This window comes from Anabrus simplex, chromosome 7 (genome assembly GCF_040414725.1).
Source record: "Anabrus simplex isolate iqAnaSimp1 chromosome 7, ASM4041472v1, whole genome shotgun sequence".
Taxonomy (NCBI): Eukaryota; Metazoa; Arthropoda; class Insecta; order Orthoptera; family Tettigoniidae; genus Anabrus; species Anabrus simplex.
The window spans coordinates 230,360,150-230,372,873 of NC_090271.1; the positions used below are offsets into that span (position 1 = coordinate 230,360,150).

A 12,724-nucleotide genomic window follows, 5' to 3' on the forward strand; every position below is an offset into this window, starting at 1 on the left:
GGATGGTAATGTTAGTTAAGTTTCGCTCACGGGCAGAAAATCTCCTTCCAGAAAAAAACTGGTCTGAGACAAGGGGATGCATTATCACTTCTTCTATTCAACATTGCACTGGAGAAGATTATCAGGAAATTAGCTCTTGTACCTGCTGGCATCATATTGGGGAGACAACATAAAGTCCTTGCATCTGAGGATGATGATATTCTTATTGGCCGCAATGAATTAGAAACTAGGCAGTTATTTGTGGAACTAGAGGAAATGGCAGCAAAAATTGGCTTACGGGTAAATGATAAGACACATTACATGATTGTACAGAGACCGAATCATGAGGAGGATGACAGATTGCCTTTGAAGACTGGGATATATACGTATATTTAAAAGAGTAGAGGAGCATAAATTCCTTGGTGTATTAATCGATGAGCAAAACCAAAGGCAACAAGAACACCAAGCTAGAATTAAGAATGCAAAGAAGGCATTTTAGTCTATGAGCCCTATATTAGGCTCCAAGTTTTTAACAAGGAATGCAAAAAATGATTACCTACATTACAATCATTCGACCAGTACTTCTGTATGGTTCCAAGACATGGAGTACAACCAAGAAAGAGCAGCAGCAGTTGCAAATCTGAGAATAAAGTTTATACAAAAATATTTGGCCCATGGTTTAATCCTATCTCTCAAAGCTGGCAGAAAAGATCTAATTATGAGATTTAACCCTCTCTCAACAACACACTATAATGGGTGTGACAGAATCCAACAGCCTGTGCTGGGCTGGACATGTACTGAAGATGTAGGATAACAGAGCACCAGCACATCTATACAAGGAATCTCTTAATGGGAAAAGACCTTCAGGAAGACCCCGAAGCACCTGGAAGAAGGAGATCAACAAGGTATGCCGGACCCTCCAAATTGATAACTGGGAAGAGTTGGCTCAAGATCGAAAAGGATGGAAGAGGATTGTGAGATCGGCACGGGAACTTCACATCCCTCAGAAGCCTACGGAGTGAGTGAGTGAGTGAGTGAGTGAGTGAGTGAGTGAGTGAGTGAGTGAGTGAGTGAGGAGTTAAACTTTCCCTCTTAGGCCACTCTTTCATTGTGCAATGTTTATCTCTACTTCTACTATCCCTATGACACAAAAAGCAAGAAACTTTAGTGTAACCCGCTTGTTGGCCTAGCAAGATAGCGGTTACCTTTAGGTCCCCGTACAATAGCCACTGATGTTCCTGGTAGTTATAGCCACTGATGTTCCTGGTAGTTAATTTTTCCTAGAATCAACTGAAAATGTTCGAAAGTTTCTTTGAGAAAACAGAATACCCAACGGGAATCAAATGAAATTTGCTTCTATTACGTAGTAACACTGCTTTAAGGCTTTTCTTCAATACATTGATAAATAAACGCCAGTCACTTCTATACTAATTTTCACCACCAAACTGAAGAATTAAACCTAATATGTCACAGCAATACACTACCTGTGTTTCCATTTTTAAAAACTTACGGAATTCTTCCTTTCAGTTTCTGTACCAACTAAAGACCACTCCTGGTGCCAGCATTTTCTATTTTTTCAATCTTTATCCTGCAATCTCACTCTTTTCCTTGGCGAGACCTAAGTCCTGCACAAAATCGTTCACTCTGCCTGAATAAAGATCTGTGGTTTGTCTTCTGAAGTGAATGGGGAGAAATCCTCATCTACTTCAAAATGTTCAGATACACTCTGTTGCTCCGCATCCTCTAGTTGCTTTGGTGGCACTGGAACAGGAATGTCTGGACTGTGTGGCACAGGCCTAATAGCTGATTCTAAGCGGGATGTTTTATTTTTGATTTATTAACTTTGTTGTACCCTGATACATTGCATAGATATGATTTTTTGATTCTTGCCAAATCATGGGAATTCCAAATGGTATGGATTTCTATTTTCCACTAAACCACTGTTTTAGTCTTCCAAAACATGTTTTACATTTAGGATGCAGTGCCTACTTTTTGTCTTGACCTCCAAGCTTAACTCTGAAATATGCAAAGTACACTTTCTTAATAAAGAGTGTAATATGTTTCTGCTTCCGTAACAAATATGAACCATATACCTAACAGAAATTGTTTGAGGTGTTCACACATTTTCTTCTTGGTGCTGCAGAGACTGAAGCCATATTATATTAACATATCATATTACTATACACATCATGATCTGTGGAAAGACGAAGAAATTCCTGGCTTAAAGACCTGTGCCCCTGGTATGGGCGAACTTCCATTGAAATCTTTCAAGCCATTGTTTCGCAGGTTATCAATCAATTGGATTGCCAACTTTCGTAGGGAGACTGCATCCTAAGAAAAAGAATACACAACACTAAGGAACACTTAAAAACCATCAAATATTACACTCAGACCACAACCAGGAAAGAAAGCCAACTAAAGACTATGGCGGTACTATGCTAAGAGATATATATAGGCTGTACTTATTGTTTCTTCCTCAGATTTATGAGCTAACATGTTTTGGCACTCTTCTCTTCAGTGCTATCAATGCTGACAGATTTATTACTGCTCTTCACCAGATTGGTCTTGCGTTGTCAAATCACCCTAACCCTCCGAGAATTTTAAACACATGGCCGGCCAAAGATAAAAAACTGAGGGTGAAATGGATGTTTTGTTCCATGAAAATTCTCTCTACATAGGTTCGCTTTTTTCTGTTTGTTATTATGTAATACATTATAAAGTTTCCTAAGTATTCAGTAAATCCAATACAATTTAACACTGAGGTTGTATTTTATTTTCACCTAGGGATGCTAGGGGTGTCCTACCCCCTATAGTACTTTTTTCTAGATAGCAAGTCATAATCTTATGTATTCCACCAATATATTGTTATGACTAGTCATTTTTTTGTATGTGGTAAAATTATTTTCATATTTCCGTAAATTTGCATAATATAAGAATTTTAGGATATCTTTTTTTAATTGATATCTTGTATATCGTACATGGTAAATCATTTCTGTTGTGTTTTCACCAAATTTTACAGAATAATATTAGCATTGTCCACACATATATATATATATTCGTTTACGGCCATTAGAGACCACGTTAGATAACAATTACATGTTTCTGGAAGCCTTCCTCACAGCCCAGAACTTCAGCATCCTCTCTCTGGCAGCCTGTCTTCTTTCGTCCGTCCACCCACGGTTAAGTTTTGGTTCGTCATGGAATCCCTGAAATCTGTCGATCACTGACCTAAACTTTGTTCGGTTTGAGATGTCTTCCGAATTTAGTCCCACCTGTCTGAGATCCTTTCTCACCTCCCTGAACCATTTGTCCGACACTTTAGGTCTGCTGTCTAGTATTGTGAAAATCCTTTTCGTTAGTCTCTTCTCATCCATTCTAAATAAATGCCCATAGAATTTAAGTCTCCGTTTTCTCATGGACTCAGTTAGCCTTTCATTGTCTCGGTAAAGTTCTTCCCTTCCTCGCAGCCTATACTGTCCATCCACAATCTTTGGACCCATTATTTTGCGAAGGATCTTTCTTTCAAATTTCTCAGCTTCTCTCAGTCCCGCTTTTCCTGTCATTTGGAGGCATTCACTAGCATACAGACATTCCGTTTTAATCACTGTATTGTAGTGCCTTAGTTTAGCTCGTCTGGAGATGGTTTTCTTCTTGTATATAGGATATGTCCTATGAAAAGCCGCAGCCATTTTCTCCCGTCTGGTGTTGTTTGCTTCTCTTTCATTTGTTTTCAATTGCACTATTTCACCCAAATATTTAAAGCTATCAACTCTTTCTATTTTACCGTGTTCTGTCTTCAGGTACCGAGGGGCTGTTTTGATGTTTGTTATATATTTAGTTTTTTCGAAAGAAATCTGTAGTCCTGCTTTTTCTGCTTGTAGTTTTAGTACATTCAGCTGTTCTATTGCTGTGTCAGTATTCCTAGATAGCAGCGGAACGTCATCAGCAAAGGCAAGGCAATTAATCATGACACCACTTTTTGACCCTCCAATGTATACTTGGTTAAGTAATCCTTTTCTGTCCAGTTCTTTTTCCCACTCCCGGATAATCTTCTCCAACACACAGTTGAAAAGAATTGGTGACAATCCATCACCCTGCCTGACTCCTGTTTTAATTTCGAACTGCTTGGAGTTCTCTCCCATGAACTTAACTTTCGAATGTGTCCCAGTTAAAGTCTGCTTAATAATTGCTGTTGTTTTGGCGTCAATTCCAAATTCCACTAATATATTGAATAGCACTTCCCTGTCGACTGAATCATACGCCTTTTTAAAGTCTACAAAAACGACTACCAGATCCTTTGAGAGATGATTCTCTAGTACACGTTTCAGACTCCAGATTTGATCAACGTACGATCTTCCCTTCCTAAATCCCGCTTGATACTCGCCTAGTTGATGATCCACTTGTTCCACAAGTCTCCTCTGTAGTGCTTTAGAGAGTGTCTTATAAGTTACAGATGTGATGGAAATGCCGCGGTAGTTGTTAGGATCTGCTCTATCACCTTTTTTGTGTAGAGGATGAATGATAGCATTTTTCCAATCTTCAGGGATTACCTCCATTTCCCATATCTTTTCCATTTCTCGCCTTAAAATTGTTATTGCGATTTCTCCACCACTTTTCAGCATCTCTGCTGTGACAGAGTCTTCCCCTGCAGCTTTGTTGTTCTTTAAGTCTGTAATTATTTCACGGAGTTCTTTTTCGTCAGGGGGTATTGAGTTTTCATTCCGTTGCTTTGGATCCTCTTTTGGCCATTTATTTTTAGGTTTTTCACAGTTCAACAATTTCTCAAAATATGTAGCTAATATCTCACAATTTTCATTCTTATTCACTGCCAATTTTCCATCTTTCCTTCGAAATCCCATGGTAGATGGTTGATATCCATGTATGTGCTCTTTAAAGGTCCTATAAAAGTTTCTAGTATTGTTCTTCTTAAATTCCGTGTCAATACTTCGAATTTCTTCAGATATTTGATTCCTTTTGGCTTGCCGGAGGATCTTTGCTGTCTGTTTGCGTACCTCTTTGTATGTCTCAAATTTATCTTCTGTTTTATCTGCGTACCATGCTTTATAGGCTGCAGCTCTCCAATCAATTGCTACATCACAGTCTGTAGTCTACCATTGGTGTCTGCGAGTTCGTCGCAATGGTGCAACATTCTTAGCTATATTAGCCATATTCTCTCGAATATCCTCACAAGTCTCCATTTTCTTCTCCCGCATACGTCTTTGAAAGTTGTTTCTGTTTTCTTGAAGTTTTTCATGGTTTACTTTTATTGACGCATTCGGAGAGAGTCTCTTCTTGTTTAGCGGTAACGGCTTGAATTTTATGCGGGTCAAGAAGTGATCAGAGTCAAGATTGGCTCCTTTCCGTACTACCACATTCATAATTTCTTTAGTGTTTCTCCTTGAAATTGCAACATGGTCCAGTTGATATTCACCTAGGTTTTTCCGTGGAGCGCACCACGTTTTCTTTTTCCTTGGGAGTCTTTTGAAGTACGTGGACATTAATTTAAGATCGAATGTCTCACATAAGTCAATAAGTCTCTTCCCATTCGTATTTGTTCTGGTGTGAGCTGGATAACCACCTACTATTATTCGGAACTCTCGTTCTTTCCCAACCTGCGCGTTGAAATCACCCATCAGAATTTTGACATGATTGCTTGGCGTCTTTAGCAATTCATTCTCCAATTGATCCCACAATATTTTCACCTTATCAGGATTGTTTCTGTTGTCTTCATTTATGGGGGCGTGTGCATTGAATAGTGTGTATCTCTTGTTTGCACATTTCAGTGTTAGAGTGGAGAGTCTATCAGAAGGAGAAGAGAAGTCCGTTACGGCGTCAATAACCCTTTTGTTTACACAAAATGCTGTGCCAAGTTGCTGCAGATTTCTTCCAATTTTTCGTCCAGGTTTACCCTTAAAGATTCGATAATTTTCTGAATCAAACGTATTAATATCAGTAAAACGCGTCTCTTACACTGCTAGTATTAGAATATTCTGATTTTCCATTTCATCCAAAGTCCGTTTTAATTTCCCCGTCCTAAGTAGAGTCTGTATGTTGATAGTTTCAAAATAGTGATGTTTCTTTGTCCTTAGATTTTGTTTTAGGTTAGTCGTGTTTGTTGTTAGTACGTCATCAGTCTGGCTACCAGATGGCTCCGACTCCATCTTGCATGTTGGTACAAGCTCCCCAGAATCCGAAGGCTTGTTTGCGCCGCCTGGTGCGACAATGGATTTCCATTGCTGGGTACCACCTGGGGTAGTTTTCCTTGAAAGTGTTTCCATCATGCATAATGTTACCTCATGGTAATGCTTGGTGGGACAGATTACTCTGTCCACATATTTTGATGCCTGGTAAAAAAATTTGAAACATGATGAAATGAATTCAAAATTTCATTAAATTTACATTACATCTCGAACATCAATATATATATTTAATTACACAAAATCTATACATGTTACGGCAAAGCGGTTGGCATTTTCAAAATCAGCAGTTTTCTATACGAACCATCCGTTTTCACCACAACCAGGAAATCATAGCAGGGTAGTGTTATTTATTTGCCTCAATAACCTTATTAAAATAGAATTACCCATTACACTATGTAAGTTGCATGTAGTTTAGTAGTTATAGTCATTTTATTAAAGTGCTGGAAATGGTTTAAATATAGCATAGGGAAAAGGGGGGCGAACTAACAGGTATACCTTGGAGAAATGCTGCACTAAGCTATGTACAATTCATAGATCAGGAGGAAAAATAACTAATGTCATCCACAAGGAAATCTAATAGGATCTTTCACCATAACTTCAAAATTCTCCCGTGAAAAGCTGTGATGGGTTGCTAGTTATTTATTTCCTAAATCCAACACAATTATTTCCTAATATACCTTCACCTCCTCTTTACAACTACTTTCCTGTTCATGATTGCATTGGCAACTATTCTCACTACCTTCATATCTGTTACTTCCTGCTTTCACCAGAGCCAGACTGAAAATAAAATGTAATAAGGATAATTAAACTGCAAATTCACTACATTAGGATTACTATACCTTGATTACATTTCTTTGATTGTACTCCCAGTATGGGAATATTCTCTATGCAACGACCTACATTATTTGGAGAAATGATCTACTTGCTCCAATTTCATCTCTTTACCCAACATTTGATTCATCTCAACCACCACCACTTTAACTCTCAGAAATGCTGTAAGCTACACAAGATTGAGGAAAGAAGAACGCACATACTAAGTACATACAATTTCTTTTAATAAAAACCACACATTATTTGAGGAAAAAGTTCTTACGACATATTTCTTGGTGATTTGCATAACAGTCCTCCATGTCACCTCATACAGCTGCTTCGTCTGAGTAATGAATACACGGTCCTTGCAGGAGACTAAGCTGGTGATGCAATTGTAGCACTCCTCTTCTGTAACATTACAGATTAATAGCTGAAAACAATTCATAGCAAAAACATGATCATGGAAATAACATCAAAAAATTAAGATAGTTTCCAACAAATTATTTAACATTACTGCAGGCAAATTTGCACTAGAAATTTTCATGAAAATAGAGCACTACCGGTACCAAAAAATTTGACACTATCCCTAAAACTTTAGCTTGGAAACTATCTGAAGCTAGATTTTCAATGCATTTGTCTTGTCCTTACATTAATCATATATATAAAATACTAGTGGCTTTTTGGTGCAATTTAGAAAGTTTAAACATCTCAATGAAGTGAGAAACAAATTGATTATTAAGATTTGTTCTTAAGCAAAACAGCCAAGGTTCCTGTGTCATTCTGCAACTGGACTTCTGTGAATACAGCATACCCAGATGTTTTGGACAAAATTAGTGATGTTTAGGAGTAATTCTGGAAGGGAAATTATGCTGTTTGGAATAGGAATTGAAATGACCACTAGCTGCCTCGTTAGCAAAATCCAAGACATGGCAGGTGACACACTGAATATTCATGGTAGACAAGGAGTGCTCAGATAAAACAGATTCTTCCAATATACTCGTACAATTTTTTAAAGATAGACCGGCATACAATGTACCTCCCTCATGATAACTTTCAACACTAGTTGTGCATGAAATCCCTATGCTCAGAATCATTACTAAAATCATGGCTGCATTTTATGGTCTTCCTAGCATTTTGATACTCATCTCAGGTAAAGTAGTCACAACATATGGAAGCTACCTCTGTTTGAATACCTGGATTGCTCCAAAGCAACTTAATGGTCATCAAGCCTATTCAAACAGAGTTAGCTTGCATACGTTGCGACTACTTCACAACATCGGAATAGACGAACAGATTATCTCACTCATCTGGGACCTTTACAGAGGACAATCTACAGTAGTGTTGATCATAGAGGGTAAAACAAATCTGATACCCATAAGAAAAGGTGTAAAACAAGGATGTCCTCTCTCACCAATTCTCTAATGCCCTTGGAAAACTTAATGAAGGCAGAAGCATTAACAGATGTAAACATACTGTAAGTGTAAAAGTAAATGGAATGATGATCAAGTGATAACATTTGTTTATGACCAGGCAATGGTTGCAGGAAGCCCAACCTTGTTCCAAGAAACTGACGACTAACGTACACTGATATACCTGAATGCGTCTGAACTTCTGTTAAGTACAATATTAAGTACATGAGAGTAGACAGTGAACTTTAAATAGTCAAATTAAATTTTCCACAAGGATCAATACAAACTACAAACTGAACGAAAGATTGTCATATTGTAATGTAAACAGAGTTTTATAAACCAATATAGTCTATGGTTTAATTATATCATATACACAATTGCGATACTCAGAACAATCATTAATAAAAAACATCAGGTGGATGGACAACGGAGATTATTGCCTAATGCAGTGGTTTATAGGGAAAGTGAATCTATAATAGATACGATGAGAAAAAGAAGAATTGCCTTTTTCTGTCATCTTTCTAGATTAAATGATAATAGGATAATAAAACAACTATTTAATTACTTTTGGAAAAGTAAAACAAAAAATAATTGGTTTAAAGAAGTTCAGAATGATTTAGAAGAGCTGAATATTACAATGAAGCAAATTGAAAATAGAGAAGAAAAAAGGATTCTCAAGAACAAACAAATAAGATTGTCATTAAAAACTGTACAACACAAACAATATGTCATATCTGATGAAGAAAGGGCAGCCAGGTCAGCCAGAATGAAGAGGTTTTGGGAAAGGAAGAAGATGATGCAAGCTAAATCTTCAGTTAATTCTTTGTTGACGTAAATGTATTTGGGTTTGATTTAAGTGCTTCAATGTGGGCGTAAACTATGTAAATAAATAAATAATACACAATTGCATAAATATATATACTGTGTATATCTGTGGCTTGGTTCTAAAAGGGCCAATGTCAAAAACCTGTTTTTGAGCTATGAGCATTTGAAATTTTGCTTATAGTTTTCCAGTTATTGTTTTCAACAACTAACTTTAAATAACTGTATACTTTCTTTGTGGAAGTCACCTTATTAAACATTAATTTTTTCTATCGTATTCTTTAAAAATTGCCAGGTCTCTAATCTTTATTGGTAATCTAACATTATTGGCAAGGGCTTATTTAATTAAACGTTAACTGTTCGTTTAGTACTTAACAGAGACATTGGCCCTTTTAACATGTTGCAAGCCAGGATAAAACGCGTTTGTATCAGTTAATATCTCAATTTCGATAAAAAATGACATTGGCCCTTTTAGAACCACGCCACAGATATATCAGTACTGAAAAGAACTTCTAGATTGACATACATCTTAATGAAGTTCAAGCGGTCTACATATTGAAGCCTATGTTAAATTTTTATCAAATATGATGTGCCCTTTTACTCCATAGTTGTTAAAAAATACAAATTAGCACATATTAAAAAACTTAAGTTTATCTATAAAGCTGAAGATGACCCAACAAAAAGGGACTGAAACTAGTCCTGAATGAAAGATAATTCTTTAAAGTATATTTTGTGTTGATTAGGAGGAGCAATCTTTAATTTTCAATGTCAAGATCCTAAGCAGGTGTGATGTCCACATACAGAGAGAAAAGTCAGTATAATGATTTCTCAACAGCAGCACCTATCATAACTCAAAACATAATGGTGTTTTGTAGAAGTTAGGATGTGCTGAACCAGAATTCAATCTGTGACTTTTGCAGTTTTAGTGTATTGTTTATTACTATTAGTAGTAAAAATGAACCGACTGAGTTTCCTTGAAGGTGGTGTGAAGAAATTAGTTATGGATGAGGATATTATGGAATTAGTTTGTCCATCTGAAAGTGAAGATGGATTGGAAAGTGATGATAGTGATAATGACCCAAGTATTCATGTTGATCAGCTTCTCCCAGATTCTGAAGATTATTCTGAGAAAGGTGAGAATAGGAAATAAATATGTGAATCACACAGGACTGTTGATTTGAATGCAAATGGAATAAATGCTAGTTCAAGTAACACACAGACAGTTGTATATGAAATAGAGATGGGCACGAGTTGGGTGCGAGTCCCTTCGAACTATCGACTGAATAGTCTAATGTTTTCAGTTGAACAAAAGTATTCATATAACGCAAGTAGTCAGTCCATGAAAAATATTTGAATGTTTCCAGTCGAAACTCTCTGTTTCAAAAGTGGAGAGTCGTACTTTTATGAATTCGACTAATTTTAATGCAATTTACTAATAATTATAACTCACTTGTATAGACACCCTTTAGAACAAAATTAATGTTATATTGAGTGACTTACAAATTTATTCATAGGGACCCACGTTCGCAGCCAAGAAGTCCACTCCGCTCCACATTAGGAATAAGAAGCTGCATCACATGGATATCCCAGATTCGTATTCCATTCACTGACAGCGGATACCATATCCTTAATATAGTTTTCCCTGGGGTTTTCTACATTCATTCCTAGCAAATGCCACAATAGTACTGTACCTTGTGCGCATACCCCAATCCCGAACTACATAATCACACTATCGAGGAATTCATAGTTGCGCAGTTTAAAATCCGATTTACGCACACGTCCATACAGGGGCTAATAAATAGAGAGATGCCCTTAATACGAACCAACATCATACGAATGGCCTTTCTTGGTGCTAAATGTACAGTGAAACGTAGGAAGACGACAATGAGGCTCTATTCCCAAACAATGCTTACAATAATAATATGTAAAACTTGTTGCTGTAGTACACAATCAAGATATATATGAGAATAGCCAAAGACACTACTACGCTACTACTGTATTTTCTAGATTATTATTATTATAGTTTTGCAGATTATTATTATAGTTATGCCTTATTTATGAATAACGTAATTAATATAAACAAATGTGCAAGGAAATAAAGAGCACATAAATGACAAGAGAAAATCGCCATATTAAGTAGGTACCTATCAAGTTAACATATGTATTACATATTCGAAATGACCATAAACCGATAGTTCCATTCACTTCCGCGTCACTGTGACAGGAGTGCGACTGAATTCAGTTGAGTTGTTTTTTAAAGTAGTCTACTGTTACGATAGTTTAAACTATCGACTAGTTTGATAGTTATCAGTTGATAGTGCCCGTTTCTAATATGAAAACAACCAAGTAATAGCACGGTCTTCAGGAAGTATAAATGGAAGTTCTTTAGGATCTGTATCAAATAAAATAAATAAAACTAACACTGTAAATAAAAAGGAGTGTAGGCCAGTTCTGTGGAAGAAAGAAAATGGTGATTATTCAAAAAGAAACCGGGAGTTCATTGAAAATTCAGTGTTGCCAGATGATGTAATGGATTTACAGTGACCATATCAGTTCTTCAAATACTTTTTTAGTGACAAAATCCTAGCAAAGATTGCTGACAAGACTAACCTGTACAGTTGCCAAGTTGATCCCAACAAAGCCCTAAATGCAACACATGATGACATTAATAAGTTCCTGGGAATTTGCATTATCAGTTCAGTGTCCACACTTACTAATGTGAGGGATTACTGGAATGAAGTAGTAGGTGAAAGAAACAATGTCCCTAAAGTGATCTGAAAAGCTACGCCGCTTCTTACATTTCAATGACAACTCAAAGCAACCCAAATCTAGTGATGATAATCATGACAAGTTACATAAAATTAGGCCTGTACTTGATCATGTGAACAAGAAGTTTTTATCTGCTCCTATAAGTGAAAGGCTTGATTGCAATAAAAATAAGACATCATATGAAAGTATACATGAAGAACAAACCCCACAATTGGGGATATACACTCTTTGTGCTGTATGAAGACATGGGCTTGTCTCACAAGATTGAAATATACAGTGGGCAAGAGAATGATGCAAAATTTTGACTTGATGGTGAACCTAATTTAGGAGCGAGTGGCAATGTTGTTCGACTTGCTCGTGAAATACCAAGACATCTAGGCTATAAACTGTATTTTAATAGGTACTAAATGTTACTACCTCTAGTAGTTCACCTCTTCAAGCAAGGTATTTTTGCTGTTGGAACTGTGTAAAGAAACAGACTACCCAACTGTAAATTTCCAAGTGATCAAGAAATGGAAAAGAAACCTTGCAGATGTTCGGAAGAATATTCCACTTTGTATTGACTTTGTTGATGTTTCACGTGTTGTATTCAAGGATAACTGCAATGTGACATTTTTATCAACATTTGTAGGGGAAATTCCAAAGACAAAAGTCATGCGATATGCCAGAAAAAAGAAGGAACATGTTGAAATTGATTGTGCAGCTACTGTTCCAGTGTATAATAAACACATGGGT

At 36.6% G+C, this 12,724-nt stretch overlaps 1 protein-coding gene across 2 annotated transcripts in view; it reads right to left on the bottom strand.

Moving 5' to 3' along the window:
- Nucleotides 1–12,724, bottom strand: part of sky (GTPase-activating protein skywalker) — a 392,630-nt gene that overhangs the window by 161,288 nt on the left and 218,618 nt on the right. For both annotated transcript variants that reach the window (XM_067151605.2, XM_067151606.2), the window contains exon 4: nucleotides 7,273–7,397. In XM_067151605.2, the coding sequence (XP_067007706.2) occupies nucleotides 7,273–7,397 (125 nt within the window). The remainder of the gene's footprint in view (nucleotides 1–7,272; nucleotides 7,398–12,724) is intronic.